This window comes from Haemorhous mexicanus, chromosome 3 (genome assembly GCF_027477595.1).
Source record: "Haemorhous mexicanus isolate bHaeMex1 chromosome 3, bHaeMex1.pri, whole genome shotgun sequence".
Lineage (NCBI taxonomy): Eukaryota > Metazoa > Chordata > Aves > Passeriformes > Fringillidae > Haemorhous > Haemorhous mexicanus.
In genome coordinates, this window is record NC_082343.1 from 2,723,279 (window position 1) to 2,740,608 (window position 17,330).

Sequence of the window (17,330 nt, forward strand, 5' to 3'; positions counted from 1 at the left end):
TCTTCTCAAGATTGAAAGTTCACCAAGAGATTTGACATATTTAATTTACATGATGACTTTGCACTCCTTCATTAATGCAATTTGCATATGAAGCTGTTGTTAATCACTTTTGATCATGTTTTGTGTATTAGCTGCCTCAGTGGCTCTTCTCCCTCAGATGCTCCAGTAGAAAGCAGCAAAATGATGCATCTTCTTGCCAAGTTTCCTTTAGTGAATTGAGGAATTAGGAGTCTAACCTTGAGTAATTAAATATGTTCTATCAGTTCTCTTTTAATGTTAAGTACACTTGGTTGGAAGTGTAGAAGGAAATTGTTCCCATTTGGGGGAGACATTCCTTTAAAAAATAATCCTACATGTGTAGATAGAAAAGAATTATTTTCCGTGCTCCGGAGATGCCAGGGCCGGAGGGAGAGGTGACAGCAGGGCAGGATGTGGCGGTGCCTGGACCCTTCTCTGTGTGACCAGTGTTGAAAGCACTGCCCCGGGGCCCATCCTGTGCTGCCCGGGGCTGCAGAGCTGCTGCTGGCATCGGGGTGGTGGCCCTGCCTTCGGGGGACGCTGCACAAAGGGCAGGGAGCGCCCTGTTTGTGGCAGCAAATGCGCTGCTGGCACTGCTCCTCTTCCACCCCAGCCTCCCAGTTGCCTCATCACAAGGAAGGGTCTTTTTCTCCTGCCTGTCCGGGCAAGGTGTTAATTATCCAGCCCTGGCAGGGGAAACTGGGAGCAGCCTGGCTGGGAGCCTGCTCAGCTCTCATAACCTGCCCGGACATCCGTGCCCGGGCAGCGCCGGAGGCCGTCTGCCACCCCTCCTGCCTGGCTGGGGCTTGGCCTGGTCCCTGTCCCCTGTCCCTCACGCTGGCAGCACCTCAATTCCTGGCTGTGGGATCGGGCCCTTGCCGGTGCTTCATCCCTTTGGCTGTCCAGCCTTGGTAATTGATGCTCAGCTTTGGTTGGAGAGTTTATCGCTGGGTAAGGAGATGAATCGGAGGGGTGAAACGGATACCCTGATTAAAGGAACTGCTTAATGAAAGAAAATAAACGGAGAGGGGAAAGGACCGTTCTGGAAGGAACAGAAGTATAATTTTAACCTCAGAGGAGACCTGCTGCTGCCCTTCCATGACTTCCACCCATACCACGCTAAAAGCGTGGTGCAGTTCAAAGTTGTTAATATTCAGCTGGGAAACAGTATCCAGAACACAAATAAATTATTAAGTGCATGAACTTTTTCGGCAGTAAGATGAACTGATGGGGTCCATCTGTGAGATCCAGGGGCTTTTTATTTGTGTGTGTTGAACGATTCTGCCCTCTCCGACTTCATAGCCTTTGGTCCCTGGCCAAGTGCATGCATAATTGATTCCACACGCGCTATCATTTTCTTGATGTAATTGCTTTAGTAAGATATGTTGAAATCTAATGGATAATTTACTATATGAAAATGACAAAAAAGTAAACGTCCGTGTTTTGCGCGGAGAGGAGAGTGCCCAGGTGACCTGCGTGGTCACCCACATGAAACCCACGTGGACCATCTGCCACGAGCAAAGATGGAGGTGAATTGCTGGAGGAGTTCAGAGCAAACTCTGGAATTAACTGGAGTTTTACAACACAGGTGAAAGCTAAACAGTGGCGTTGTTTGGAAACTTTTATTTTTTCTGGAGTGATGACTTATTTGCTTTTCTAGTTGCCAGAATGTGATCTCAGGAAAAAGTTCTCTGTAAGGGGGTAGTATTTTTAAAAATCAGTGTGTCCTAGACTTGCTGTCCAGTGCTGCAGAAGGTCCTGGCACTGGTGTCTTGCCTGGCAAAAAGATCTGTTCTTCTGGCTGCTTAAATAATGCACCAAACTAAAATCAATCCATCAGTTGGGCTGGGGATATTTTTAGGGATTTCGGAAGTGTAAAAATATCAAATCCACCTATAATTCCATCCCCATCCAAAGGAAAATATTCCACTTGAAAATTTGACATCACATTGGTCTTTAAGAAATTATTTGTTAATCTCATTTCCTTTCCCCCTTGCTTCCCAGTCCTGAAATATTTTGTATTCCTTTCCACAATTTTTTAAAATACACTTTTGAGGTGGTGTAGACACAAAAACATTTTCTCATTTGCTTTTCCCCCCCTGCCACGATGTTTTCAATGTACTAAAAGAGGAAAAAATATCCAAGGCAAACCCACATAACTGTAGCAAAACTGTTTCTGAGCAAGTCATAATAATGAACAACACATGATCTGAAATGTGATCAGCAAACATATACTTATGCCAAGGAATTTTTGCCATTCACATACCAAGGTTGTGTAAATCAGTAAACCGCGGCAGAGGAGCCCCCTGCACGGCGAGGGGAGGAGCAGGAGCAGGATGGGCTGCCCAGCAGAACTGTCTTGTTCACAGAGCAGGGAATGGGAACAAGTTTTCTCTCTTCCACCTTGCTGTCTCCCTCTCTATCCACACACCAAAATGTACAGCCTTTAAAGAGGGAAAGTGCAGCCTGAGCTATCTCAAAAGCAAAAGCAGACAGATAAGTAGCAAAGGAATGAAATTTCATCACAACGTGGTTTATGGGATTTTTTTTTTCTTCCCCCACCTCCCCATCTTACACAGAACCAAAATGTAAATTACTTTCTGGTCCTAATTGGATTTAATTATTTCTTTAGGAGAGGATGGGTGGGAGGGGGTGGGAATGGCACACAGCTGTCCTAACAAAACAAAGGAGCCAGAAAAACCCTTACTTTCCCCCATGCTGCCTAATAAACGGTGCAGAGGATCTTAGTGCTGGCGAGCAAATGGAGCGCTCTGTAACCTGGGGAAGGGGTAAGCGCTGTCGGCAGCCGGGAGCACTAGGAGCAGGCCAGGCTAGCTGTTAGGAAATGCACTTAAATGGTGATTGGTGGTTTCCTATTAATTTTTGTAGCTGCCCTGTGTTTTAGAGCACCCAGCCTGGGTGCTCCCAGCCCTTCCCTTAACCCAAGCCACGTTGCCCAGATGCCTCAGCCCTGTGGTGAGACCCACCCTCAATACTGGGCTGTGAATCTCTCCGGCCCCGCTCACCTGGGAAGCAGCAGCTCCCTGAGGCACTGCTGGGAAGGACTGGGAGTGGATTTGGGTGCCCTGCACTTGGTGGGGTGTTCTCTGTGCCCCCCAGCTGGGGTCTGGGGCACTCGGGTGCCAGCACTGATGCTGCTTTGTGGGTCGGTGGCACACTGCTCCCATGGATCTCCAAGAGCTTTGCAAGCTTTAATGAATGTGACCACTAACGTGATTTATAGTGCGATTCATTATTGGTATTGGAGGGACTGTATTCTTATTTTGTCATTTGCTGTTAAAATTAATACACTCCATGCTGGCTATAAAAGTGTATTTGCATTTAATTGCAAGTCAGAATGAATTAGTGGATATGATTTAAACCTGAACTCACTCCCTAAAAAGAAATCTTCGGTGGGGAAGGAAAAATCAAGCTCTGTGCTGGATTTCTTTGGTGGACATAGGGATGGAGGCAGGAGTCGGGGAGAGGAGGGGGCAGGCGGGGGCTTGGTTCTTTTTTGTTTTTTAATTCTTGAGGTTGCTTTCAGCAAAAAATGCCTTTGCCAGGAGGGGCTTAGGCAAAGTGGTCAAGCACATCTGCTCCTGGGAAGGTAGGGAAGAAAAGAGGTTACTAGTAATAGGGCAGCAGCACAAAGGGAAAATTGTACACTGGAAGCATTAGTCTCCTCGGCGGTGGTGTGGCCAGACTGGTTTAGCAGACAGGATGATAGATTGCTTTGTCAAGGGTCCCAGGGTGTGCCCTGAACTTGAAGCACTTTGTTTATCTTGAATAGAAAGGGAAAAGCACAGACATAATCGATGTCTAGTTTTTTAGGAGGGAGGAAGAGGTAGAGGAGGGAGCGAGGGGGTGGTGGCGGGGGGAGGCCCTGGCTGTGGCTCTCCATTAACAGATGAACTTGGCTGAAGTCCAGAGTTTGATGAGAGAGTGTCACAGCTCCGGGGCCGGCCAGCCTTTTCAATAATTTTCTTTTTCTTTATACCTGCTGACTGCACATCAAATGCTCCCAGGTCTTTTGGCTAAAGGCAAGAAGAGGGAGAGGGGAGGGGGGGAAAGACACAGCTCCATTTTTTCCCTCTGAACCAGTTGAGACCAGTCCCTTGGCCACGCACGCAGGTTCTATCATCTTTCCTGGCTCGCTGTTGGGAAAAAAAAGAGTTGTCGCCGTGCCAGTAACCTGAGGGCCCAGGACAGGAAAAAAAAAAATAGGGGGTTGCTGTTCTGAGAGGCAAACTAAACTAAAAGAGTGTGAGAGCAGGAGGGGCGTGCGTGCATCTGGGAGATTTCAGAGATAGCAGGAGTTAAATTGGGGGGTGAAAAGCATCTGCCTGGCTGGGGAGAGCAAACCCTGGGGGCAGACCCAGTGCAGGTCCACAGCTTGTGCATGACAGCAACCTTTTCATGGTGGCTCCCACCCATTCAAATGACTTTATGAGAAGCAAAATCAAATTGATCTTCTAGTGCAGAGCTGTGTTGGGTGTGAGGGTGGCTGCACTTCCAGCCTTTATGGAGCCCTCACAGAACATTGCTGGGCCGTGCTCGATGTCGAGGTGCTTTGTGGGGAGGTGAGAAGATAGACAAAATGCCGTGGTGGTGAGAATAAAGACAAAATCTGAGATCTTTACTGGGCTCCCGCTGTTTTTACTTAAAGTTCCTTGCTTTGCAAGACGTGGATGTGGTGGGCATGTAGTACATGAGGCTGCAGGGGGATGCTCCAGGCTGGAGCTTCTTCCCAAGGACTCCTGGCTGGGGGTCTGGGTGGCCCCAGAGCGCCTGTGACTTGGAAACACAATCTGAATTGGTGGTTGTTTTGGGTGTTTTTATTTTTTTGTTGTTTCCGATTATGCCGTTTCTGACAGTTGTTCTGCTACTTACCAGTCTTGGCAGGAGGCTGAGCCTGTAACATCCTGACATTTTTGCTTTTTAACAGGCCAGTCTCATCGTGCTGGAACAAACAGCAGCTTAACTGCGTTTCACTCTGGCTGATTTGAATAACGTGTACTCTGGTCAAACAAGAAACTCCTCAAAGGAAGAGCTCGACGCCTTGTTTCCCGTCATGCTGATGGACGGTGGATTTCAAAATGCTCAGAAAGGGCATAGCTGGGAAACTCCCCCTGCTGCAGAGGGCAGCGTTTTCAGAGGTGTCAAGGGTAGGTCGGAGTGGGTTGGGTCACCTGCCTGTCCTCTGTCCCTTCGATGTGTTCCCAGCATCATGCCTTGCTGGGAATGACGAGGTTTGCTTGGCACCGGAGGCTTTACGTCATGTAGCTATCCCTCTTGGAAAGTGTAGGGATGGCCTCTGTTAGTTAAAGCTTTGCCTGACCACTTTGCTCCATGTAGGCATTCAGGTCTGTGAGCCCTACTTTTCGAGGAGGCTGGGAATATCACAGACTGCCATGGTTCCAGCCTTGTCTCCTCTCATTCCCCTTCTTAGCTAGCAGCTGGTGATGTGCGGTGCACTGTGGGAGGAAAGTACAAAGGCTGGGAAGAGGCTGTGGGATGTGGCTCCACGAGGCTGAGTGCCAGGGTTCTGGGTCTGGAAATCTCCTTCCTTACACTGGTTCTTCCCTCGCTCCTTGTGTTTTGTGTCAGACTGTAACTGGTTTGATGGTGAGCTTTCCAGCGACTTGGCACCCCTGTGTTTGTTCCCAGGAGTTTGCCTACGCACGTGTGCAGCTCCTGTGTTTGTGTAATGCCTGCACAGGACTCCCTGTTATCAGCTGATCGAGGTGTTTACCTCTGCAGCATCCATTACTGGGGACCTGATGTTAATGAGCACACCCTCGCCCTGCCAGGGCGAGAGAGGCAAGTGCCGAGGCACAGGGCGTGTGGCTCATCTTGGTAAGATCCTAGAGCTGCAGCACAGTGGGAATGAGAGCCCAGCCTCACTGCTCTTCCTCCCTGCCCGTGGCTGAGCAAAGCTGGGAAGAGAAAAAGGATGTGGTTGCATCTCCAAACCAACCTGCTCTTTACCAAGACCTTGGTAAGGAGTCCCCACCTCCCTTCATCTCTGGCCCCGGGCAGATGCTGCCTTGTGGTCTGGGGGGCACATGTTTGGCTGTGGCCGTGCAGTGCCACGTCCCCTGGGTGACATTCACCTGTACATCTGTGGGGAGGCAGTGGGACCTGCAGGGGCTCCCTGCGTTTGGGCAAAAGGCGTTGGTAGCAAAGGTGGGTTGTACGTCCAGGAGACCAGGCGGCGACCTTTGGGTCAAGTACCTGTGTGTGGAGAGCCCAGGATAAATATTGCACAGTGGGAACAATGGGGCTGTAACAGAGCTGCGCCCAAAGAGGCTCCGGCCGAGCAGCCGGCTGCCTGAGGAGCGGTGTAGTATTTCTGCTTCAAACTGATTGAAACGCCGACTCAGAATCAATGCTGTTGACTGGGGTAGTTCACAGTTTCCTGCCGCGCGCGTAAGGACGCGCTCCGGGATGAGCGCGAGCGGGCCGGGCGCGGTGCGGAATCAGATGCATCGGAGGTCAGCTCTTTATTTGTTCCATCACGACTTTTGCTCGGTTGTCGTGTAATTTATGGCTGCTTTCACGTTGTCAAACATTTTCATTGCGGCTGCTTCTTAACACACTCCTGACACAAACACGGCTGCCTAAAAGACACTGTATTGTTTCATAATCTGAGAGGAGGACTATAAAACATCAAATTACACTATCTTCAGGCTAATCTAAATGCACTACAGATTGAAATCAGAGCTCATTTGTCCCTGATGCAAATTATTAAGTTCTAATTATAAATATCCATTTAATTACCCCATACATTTTTATTCTGCAGACCTTCTCAGCAATTCTGTCTGAGATACAGTAGATGTATAGGAGAAAATCTGCAGTAATTAATGTGCATTTCCTAAATAATAAAGAACAAACATGAGCCACTTTGTTCATGGATGACATATCCGCACACACATTTTTAGCTATCCGTGTCACAGCGGCAGACGCTGAATGCTAATTCAAAAATAAATGGAAAAGACAAAAATTAAAAGTTTGGGGGGTTTATTTCCCTCCTATCCCTGTCTGTTGTGGTAAGAGCTGGGTCTTTGAGTGCCTTGTGCCCTCCTGGGGGAGGGATGAAGGTGGCTCTGGGAAGCCCAGCATCATGTCCCTGGCCTCTGTCTCGTGGAGGTGCTGATCCTGAAGCTGCCTTGTACTGGAAGCCCCAGAAATTCAGAAGCATCTTGCAGATAAACAAACTGAGTGAGCCACTCTCTGCTGCTCCAGTCTCTCCAAATTCTCATTTTCGTGCCCAACAGCAGCTGGACAGCTTACAAAAGCTCCTCTCGGGCAGCAGTAGGGATGTTTGTGATCCCCTCCCTGCTTCTGTGCACTTGCAAAACCCAAGGGCAGAACCAGACACAGAGAAAGTGTTTGTGGGGGCAGATCCTGCTCAGAGTTACCCCAGGGGTAAATCCTAAGTGCTTCCCTGCAGCCAGGAGAGTCACTTGGTAGGCACAGCAGTGTAAAGGAGCTTGGGCTCAACTCCTTACAGTTATTTATGCTCAGATTAGCAGAGGGCTTTGTCTACCAGCCACTGGAGTCCAGGATAAAAAACTTGGAGAAGGTGGCAGGGTTGAGCCTGAATACAAGTGGTGCCTGTCAACATCACCAGAGGAGCACGTGTGTGTGGGTACCCACACACATATATGGGGTGGCAGTCTGACTGCATGGCAGCTAACGTGAGCATTGCCACAGGCTTCGTTTCATTGCACTCCCTATTTATACCCATATTTGCATCTGCTCTCTGGGTGATAGAGGAGACTTTCTGGGAAGGATAGGCATGTGCTATCAGTAATTACAAACAGAAATTAGCTTTGAATTTTCTCAGACATATATTCCACTAAAGCTCCATTCATATAATCAGTTAAGAAGATGAGGGGCTGCAGCAGTGTCCTTAATTCCCAAATAACTTTGTCCTTATTTATTGCAATAGCTTTATCACAAACTTTGTCCTGGAGTCACAGGGCTCTAAGAAGAAAATCATGAAAGTGTTGGTAGGAGCCTAAGGACCTTTATATAAAGAAACCAAACAGAACCCAAGCTTTATTTCTTAAATAGAAAAATAATTACCTTAGCTTTTCTAGCAGCAGTGTAATTTTTGGAAAGATCAGCTTGTCTTTTTTTGTTGTTGTTTTCTTTTCTTTTTTTTCCAGAATCGCAGTTACTGTACTGCTTTGAAACATGTTTTTTATTATGATTCCTCTGCAGCACAGTACTGGATAGATAATACTGCTTGAGATTTTACATCTTGCCATCTCTATTATGCAGAAACTTAAACTGCAGCCTAACCTGGCAGTTGGATGGTGAGCAAGCCACGCTGAAGGCTTGTGAGTGCTTAAATTCCCACATGATCTGCTTTTACCTGAGCAGCTGAATGTGTATCTCTGCTCATGTTGTTATTGTCTGGAGCAGAAAGTAAACTATGTGTCCCACACTAGGTTTTCACAGCTTAGTAGTATTTGCTGTAGTTACTTTATTATTATTATTATTATTATTATTATTATTATTATTATTATATCCTCCGAATGCATTGTTGGCTATGTGGCTGATGTCTGGTGGGGTGCTCTGTCTGGGACTCACTAATGGGGTCACCCATGTCAGGGTGTGATGTATGGATTATGTTTACTGTGGCATGCTTGCTTTGTGAGTGAGGCTGTGGCACTGGGGCAGGTGATGAATGAAGATACTCCACGGTTTCATGCTTGTCCCTGTGGTTCCAAGCCTCCAATACAATAGAGATCTCTTGTGATACAGAGGGATGGATTTATGTGCCTGTAGTGGACTTGGAGCTGAACTTGAGGGTGTGATAGTCCAGTGCTTTGTGGTGATTTTGGTTAAGTTTTGGGTTTTCTGTGACCTGGATAAACGCTTGGAATTTGTTGTGAAAACCTTGGAGATGGGTGAATCATCCAGTTAAATAATTTGCCTGGCTGAAATACTGGTCTGTTTTTCATCTTCGGGCCTCCACAAGTCAGCTGGGTGAAATTCGTTGCCAAAACTCAATTGGCCAGAGAGAATCACAGAATGGTTTGGGTTGGAAGGGACTTCAAAACTCATCTGGTTCCACCCCCCTGCCACTGGCAGGGTCACCTTCCACTGGACCAGGTTGCTCAGAGCCTGATTCAACCCGGCCTTGAAAGCTTCCAGGGATGGTGAATGTGCACATGCTGTCAGGGACCCCAGTGATTAATGCCTTCAGAGGCTTCCTTACCTTCCAAGATGCAAGTAAAGCATTAATTCTCTTGCAAGTCAGATTTGCTGTAGTGCCTTTACACCTGGGCTGTAAGATTGGAGTCAGGGCACAGGAAGGATGGCCTTCACCCTTGGGGCAGCTGGCTTGTCACTATGGCAGAAGGATGCTCAGAGCTTCCCACTGTTCTCTCCCATAGGACTCACTTTCCCTTTTTCCCCCCACTGTGCATCCACTTAAATGGACAACTGTGGTCTGTACTCAGGTTCTTCTTAGTTATTTTATCTCCTGAAAGACTCCAACAAGCTTTTACCCACTGAGTCTATAGAGAAAACGGGCAGGCAATTTTTGTTTCAATTTAGGCGTCTCTCCGGAGCGCTAGTTCCAGAGACTGATCAATAGGTTTTATTGTAGACCTCACTGTCTCTAAAAGCACCGTGACCTTATCCTGGCTAAAAATAGCATTTGCTCTTGCTGCCTGCAGAACCTTGACCTGTGACAACCCATTTGGAGCATAACTGACACGTGCAGTCAGCTGTGCATCCAAGACCCTTGCACGCCCCGGGAGAAAGCTCCCCGTGCTCCTTGTAGCCCTTGTTGAGAAGAAGGAGAGAGGGAGGGGTGTGGGGGTGGATGAAGTGTCCTACTCCCTCAGGAATCCCAAAGTGGATGAGGGTTGGTCTTTTCCAGGTCCTGAGTGAGCCCTGCTCCAGCCCATGGGCAGTGGGAAGTGAGCATCTCTGAGTATGCACCCTCTCCTTTTGGGAAGAGCCTTGCATGCAAACCCAAATACACATTCACACCAGCACCTTGGGCCACATCCCTGGGTGAGCTCCTGAGCTTTGGGAAGCGCTGCTCTGGAAAACATACTCTCCTTTGTTTCTAAGCTGCCCTTCTTAAATTTGGACAAAAGAAGGTCACCTGAGTTAGGCCATTTCCTGGTCACTGGGTGTGTTCCAGGCAGTTCTCAAGGGCAGAGTGAGGGGGGAGAGCTCAGCGTGGATTTTGGTGACCTCTTGATGCAGCTCAGGGGCTTGAAGTGGCCTCCAGGTCCTTCCTGCCTACGGCAATGTCAGGCAGAGAGGAGCCCCGTTGCACACCTGCATCTTTCACCAGAAAGGGCTTGTTTGGTGTTTTCCCTAAGGGCTTGTTTGGTGTTTTCCCTGCTAGGGGAGGGATGTGGGAGAAGAGGAGCCTGCAGGGGCCCCGGCACCCCTCCGTGCCGCTGCCCGGCAAGGGTTAACCTTGCTCCCCGGTGAGCAGGTCTGGTGCGGAGCCCCTGGGAGATGAAAAGGGAAGAGCTATGATTGCAGAGCTGTAAAAGGTGCCATTCTGTTCTCCCCTCTGACAAAAGCCAGGACTATTGTTGCCTCGGAGCTTGAAAGAGAGGTCAGGGTGGTATTAGTGCAGCTAATCACCGGAGAGGAGAGCAGGGTGGGCCCGGGCCGGGCGATCGCAGGCGGGTTCCTCTCTGCTCACACAAAATGGCCGCTCCCCTCATGGCAGCCTATTATTAGCCCGTGTCACCCGCTTATCTGAGAGTGGCGCTTTTAGCTGCCATCTGAGTGCTTGACACTTGGGTTTACAGCAGATTAAATTAATTTTTAGGCTGGTTTGGCTTTACTGGGTGTAGACAAAGGGAGCAGCTGCTGTGGAAATGTAATCTTGCGTTGGTGAGGGTGCACACCCTTAGCTGGTCTTCCCCTCTGCCTGCGCTTGGAGGGTCTCGAAGTGCAGGGGACAATTTTGGTACCTAAAACACCATCCCTTGGAGCATGGGCACCTGCATCCCCCTCTCAGTGCTGGGCCGTGTCCCTATTAGTCAAAGCATGTTGAGATGGAGAGTGTTTGGATGTGACCAGCTGGCAAGCACAGGCACCAAACTGGTGCTCATCTTGTGTCTGTCCAAATGCTGTGGTGCAGAGCTCATGATAAATATTATTTACTTATTGATGAGTCTGTTGGTGCAATCCATTCCTTTTGCTCCTGGGCATGTTTTTGTCTTACTCATTTCTGGCTAAAAAGCGGCAGGCCTTCAAGAAGATTCTGCACAAGTTTTTTCTGCCATGGAAGCAGATCAGGTCAAGAAATTAGTCAGAGATGGAACCGACTTAATCAACAATTGTTGCTGTGGGTGGCAGGCACAGGGGATGGTCATTTCAAGCCGAGGTGGAGGGGGGAAAGGAGTTTAAAACAGGGTCAGTGTCAGAGACTGACTTTTTCTGAGCCAGCTCTGGGTGGAAAAGTCTGGTTGAAGACCTCTCCCCGGGGTGTTCAACTGCTGCTTGAAGGGCATTCTTAGGCATTGGATCCATACCACTCTGTCTTTAAAGTTAGATTGAGAGGGATCAAAGACACCTCTCAAGATCAAGACACAGCTGGCCCTGCTCCAGAACTGCTTCCTCAATAACTTTCCTCAAGAAGAGAAGGGTATCAGCAGGCCAGGAGTCATCAAGGTTGTTTGTGTCAGGAGGCATTTTTCTTTTTAGCTGGCTGGTGAGGTTCCAGGGCAGCTGGTGCCTTGTTCTCCTGGCGTGAGGCACCAGACCAGTCATCCCCCCAAAAACCTGAGGGGGTGGGATTTGTGGGGCAGGGCAGCGAGGTTAGCCCGGAGCTGGGGTGAGCAGATGTTAAAAAAAGTAATGGCTGGATTAAAACTCAGCCTCTGTCTTGAGTTCATTGCTGCCTTTTCGTGCAGCTTTGGGGTCAACGACTGGCGCAAGCAAGCTCCATTTTCCCTCTGGTAGCTCAGCATTGCCTGGTGTGCAGCTCTGGCAGGCTGACCTGCTTTCCCTGGAATCCTCATCACCCTTCTTCCCATATATTTGCCTCCTGGCATGGGAGAGTCTCCGTGGCTGTGGTTTGTGTGCAGGGTGCATTTCAGGGGAGCATGCACAGGTGCTCTATGGGCGTCGCCGTGCAAGGAGGTGTGGGCTTGGAGGCTCCAGAGCTGAGGTTTTCATGGGTAAGGGGCAAAGCACAAACACCTCTGGGGTTTCTCTGGTCAGCCTGGCTTTTGGGTTTGATCCATACCAGACTGATAATCACATTAAATTGGTCACCTTCCAAAAGGAGGTCGGGGCAGTGGCAGGAGAAGGTGTAGAGCCGTGGTGAAGGTGCTGTGCAAGCCTTGGTGTGGGAGGCAGGTTGCCCCTTGGAGCCCTTGGCATGTTAAAAACCTCCTTGAGCAGCCCAGGGGCACATCCAGCAAGTCTGGACAAGTTTTGGTCCTGCTGCTTTCCCTCATTCCCTGGGGGACTTTGGGAAAGTCACAAATAATTCAGCTTGGGGTGGTGCATGGTGAGGGTTCTGTCTCGATTTCAGCATGTTGTGGTGTGTTCACCTGAAAAATGAGAGCCTTTTTTGGGCAGGTAAAAGATTTGCTGGAAACTGTGACTGGGTGAATTTAGGTACAGCTTTGGCTGGCAAAAAAAGAAAAAAAATAAATTAAAAAAATTTGGAGACTTTTTGCCATTTAACCAAATCGAAAAGATTTTTTTTTTTCTTTTGTTTCATTTCCATTCTCTTTTCCCCTCTGAATTTTCTGTTCGGAGATCAAATGGAAAATCTGGTTTACGTCCTGCACTAATTAGGAAAATGGAGCTCCCGTGAAGGGGATTAAGTTTAACTTACTAATGACTGCACAACGATTTGACAGCCTTCATTGAAAGAGAGTTGCCTGCTTATCTTGTCTTATTCAGTGTTTTGTTCAGTGTTGTGGCAAGGTGGAGGTTTCATATGGATTTCTGGGCACATCAATAGGTACACCTCACCTGTGTGCCTTGCCAGTAGAAGTTTTGCAACAAGTACATAATGTGTTTTAATCATCCCACCAGAGCAGCCAGCCTTGCTTTGAAATGTGTGTGTTGTTGGGATGGAGAGCCCTCCTTGTCCATGGTATTTTGGGAGTTAGGAGGTGGATTTTATGGAGTGCTGACTGTGCTGCCTTCTATCTTGATGGGGATGTCCGTCCTGATGGGTGTTGGCCTGGCCTTGGGGAAGGTGGTGGCTGCTGATCTTGCTGAGAAGCTCTTGGAAACCTGGTTTTCCATGCCATAACTCAAATTTAAATTTGTTGTTGGGGCTGCAGTATGTCAGCCCAGTCAAATTCAAATCATGTTTGCATAATTCACACCTCACGTCTGATGGGAGAAAAAGCGTTTCCTTAAATTAACAAAAGCCTGTAATTATTTTCTTCTACATGTTGAAAATCGGAGAGAAAGGCATCTCCTTGAATTTTATTCTTTCTCTAATTTGTTTTAGCTGTTGTTTCAGAATAATTTAGTCATATATTTATTAGGAACTGACAGCATCTGCTAATTTTCAGAGCCATCACAATGATGGCAACATAAAAACTTGAGGCCAGAAGTGGGGCCAACACCTTATTTGCAAGCAGTCACATTTATTTTGGTGCTAAGGCTGCTCTGTTAGCAGAGGAATATGGTGTTCAGCATAATAAAGAGTATGAAAATTTGGCCCTGAGCAATCGCTTCTGCTGCTGTTGGGGTCAGATTGCGGAGCCTTTACTCATCATGGTAAGTATTTATTAACCTTTGGAGAACAATGGCTGTAATGAGATTACCTGGGTAAGTGCTTATCCAGTGGGAAGGAAGTTTTGTAGCCTGGGCCCAGTGGTATTTTAAGAGAGATAAGGATAAGGAGGGCTCTTTGCTCTGCAGGTCGCTTTCCTACCTGTGCCTGGCAGGGCTGGAGGGCAGCCCGGACTGGCCAGGAGTTAATACCTTTTGAAGTGCTGGTTTCACTCTGTGTTGTCTTTCCCGGATTAGCCGTGCTGAGAGGGAGAAAAAGCAGAAAAAAGTCAGTGTTTGAGTGACGTGGACAAAGTAATTGACTATCAGTATCAAGAATTACTGCACAACCATGCAGGGGACAAGTCAGAACATACCTTGACAAAACCCTTGCAACAAAGGGCTGCTCAAACACACCCTTCAGTCTCGGGAGCTGTAAATTGAGCTTCAATTCCAGGGAAATACTTTTAGGCTTTGTGTACGTTTTTGTATCTGCTTGCAGCGCTTCAGTGCCACTCAGGAGGTGACTGAAGTCCCCAAAAAGCAGCAGCAAGCACCGTGCTCAGCCGAGCAACAAGATCAGTTGGTTCGTGGCAAAGTGGCTTTAGTCTTCACAAATCACATGGGATTTCTCGGATTCCCACCTCATTTTTCCATCCAGCTCTGTGTAGTTCTGAAAAAAATTTGGGGAGGTGAAACAGCTCCTCAGTCATGTTTTAGTTGCTGTTTCTCTTACAAGGGAGAAACAAGAGGGGGACCTTGTGCCCTGCTGTGTGAGCGCGGTGATCGTTCCCTGAGCGGCTCCACACCCATTTCTTCCTACAGGTTAGAGACACATTTTTGGCACTGGACACGGTAAGCGTTCCAACATGTTCCTAATCTGCGGCTCTCACATCTTTAAAGGTCTGCTCTCGTGGCTCTGGTTGTGTGCACGTATTTCAAGGTATCTGAGTAGTGCAAAATGTGGGTAAAATACCGTGACATGAATTTAATCCTGTGGTAGGAGTTTGCTCTGTGTTTGTTCTGCCTGTCCTTTGGTGACACTTGCTATGTCCTCAGCTTTTTGCCTGTGACATTAGATGACTCTTCTGGGTTTCCTGGTCTCTGGCAAAAGGCTAGTGACAATACACTGTTGATACTTTCTGCATTTATTCCTAAATTCTGAAACCTGTCAACTGCTTTTGCTGGACATGCAAAGTGAAAAGCCTTGGATTGTTCACTTTCTACCCAGTGTGCTCCTAGGTGTTGAAACACAGTGCCAAAATCGTGGAATTTTGTTGAATTGGGGTTTTTGATCAGACTCCAGATTCTGATTTAATTCTTTCCCCATTTGCCCAAAGTGCAGACTGTGCCAGTTGATTTTCCCCCTTCTTCTCTGAAATGGCATTGCCACAGTCTGAACACAACCAGCCTTGTGATTTCTCAGATGTTTTTTCTTAGAGGCAGAGCTGTAGGAGCAAATGTCTGGGGAGGACCTTCCAGGTCACTGGGTACAGTCTGTGGCCTTCGACATCCAGAGGTGCTGAAATGGCCTCGTTTTTTGTTCCACTCAAACACGCTGAGATGAGAACAGTGCCCGGGGTGGAGGGAAGAGGAGATGGATGATCCCTCTCTTGTTGTGGGAAGATTCAGCAGTTGCCCTTGGTCCTTTCACCTCTGCGGGGCCATGTGAGGGTTACAGCATTTGAGACGTTTCCCAAAGTGTCAGTGTTCAGAGCACCATTAGGAAAAGATGAGATAAATGACCAAAATGTAGGAGCAAAACAAATTAGGCAGTTCAAAAGCTGCAAACAAGTCATTTGTGGGGAATAACGAGGGCTTGCGGTTGTGAGGCCGTCCCTTCTCCAGCCCATTGCCACTGTGTTTATAAATCAGGGGAACAAAACAGGAGCCCTTGTTAGGCCTGGGTGACATTAAGGGTGCATTTAGCTACAGAGTGTAACAGTGGCTGCTGTAAAATCAGATGGATGCTCGAGCTGTGCTGCAGCTTGCATGGAGATGACAGCAAGGCTGTGCCTTTGGGACTGGGTCAGACCTTGCTCGGGTATCGCGTTTCCCGTTCCACAGAGAGGGACTCTTCGGCTCCATAGGTCCAAGCCAGGTTTGTCCCCATTTGGAGCTCTCCAGTTCTGCCTCTTGAGACATATCTCCAGCAATGCCTAATATCCCCCGACCTCTGCTCCCTCAGGGATAGACCCGACACGTCCCCTTTAGGCAGCAGTGCCTCCTGTGCCATGTAACTCCATCTGTAGGGTCCCTGGACATGCTGAAACCCTCCTGGTTATCCTTGCACACACCAGGAAACCTAACTGGCTGGTGTAGGTGCTCCTAAGTGAGCAGTATTATATTACCCCACATAAATGTCACATTAATGGAGCATTATAACCAAAAGATGCTCGTAGATCACTCTAAACCATTTTAGGCATCTGTTATGCTTCCGTCATCTGCTCTTCACCCATTTATTTGTGTTTGGGATAGGAAGGATGCTGCCAGGAGAGCCTGGAGGGGACTTGGGGGGAGGTGAGGGTGGGCTGGAATGATGAGCAGCCCACCTTATGTCTGGAAGCTGCTCTGGGGTGAAGCTCAGCTCCACCAGACTGTTGGCCATGCTGGAAGAGGCGTCACGAGCTGTGGCTTGGCTTTGAAGGGGTGTGGGTAGAAAGTGCTGACTTATCTGAGCTGGCTCAACGCCTCCTGAAAGTCCGGTGCAGGCACGGGGGAGCCCGAGCGCCGAAAGCCCACGGTGCCTCGTCTGTGACGGCTTTCTAGATCACACCATGCAACACAGCCCAACAAAGGGCTTTTAAATCCTAGTCAAGAAGACAGACAATAGAAGGTCAGAGTTTAAAAGAGAAAGTGTGCCTCAGACTGATGTAATTCCCCTTCTCCCCCCTTTTCTTAGTGTGAATCCTTTGATATTTGAGCAGGGAAATCCTCTTTATCGGGAAACTCCACCTCCTCTTATCTCATACTCCCTCGAAAATACTATCTGCTCTCCTGCCTTTCAGCCTCCCAGCCCAGTTTGTTGTGGAAGCCTCCTCGTGTGGGCAGCACTGCCCTCCCATCCCTCCTGCCAGGTGTGCACAGCAAGACTTGGGGCTCCACACCAAGATTTGCTGCAAGTGAACACCCTCTGGCTGATGATTCCTGTGGGCATCCATGCTTGCCCGTCCTTGTCAGGATCCTGGGAGCATATGGGGTCTGCAGATGAAGCAACCTCAACCTGTTGTGACATTGCCTCGTAGCAATCAGCTGGCAAGCCCAGCAAATAGAGGTCTCCCTCACCTCCTTGTACTGTGGAGCAATCTTTTTCAAAAAGGATAAAAAACTGCCCATCTTGAGTCAGGCCAGAGATCTGGTGTCCTCTTTCTGGCCTGTACAGAGTGGGAGCCCTTGGAAGCAGCAGAAGACACAAAGCAGGCAGGGAATTTCTATTCCCTGGTGTGCTGTCTTGTCTTTCCTCTCCAGCATTGTGGGTTGGGCTGGAGCATCCCCAACTCTTCCCTCAAGGTTATGCCCATCCCTTCTGATTACTTGCATGTATTTTGCCTGAACTGGGACTTGGGAGG

The 17,330-nt window shown here is 48.5% G+C and overlaps 1 protein-coding gene across 8 annotated transcripts in view; it reads left to right on the forward strand.

Moving 5' to 3' along the window:
- BCL11A (BCL11 transcription factor A) overlaps positions 1-17,330 on the forward strand; it is a 126,596-nt gene that overhangs the window by 68,635 nt on the left and 40,631 nt on the right. The window contains exon 1 of one of the 8 annotated variants that reach the window (XM_059840527.1): positions 4,967-5,186. The exons of the other annotated variants lie outside the window; for them this stretch is intronic. Within the exon in view, the coding sequence (XP_059696510.1) occupies positions 5,093-5,186 (94 nt within the window). The 5' untranslated portion in view covers positions 4,967-5,092. Of the gene's footprint in view, positions 1-4,966; positions 5,187-17,330 lie in introns of those variants that run through there. 8 annotated transcript variants of the gene reach the window in all.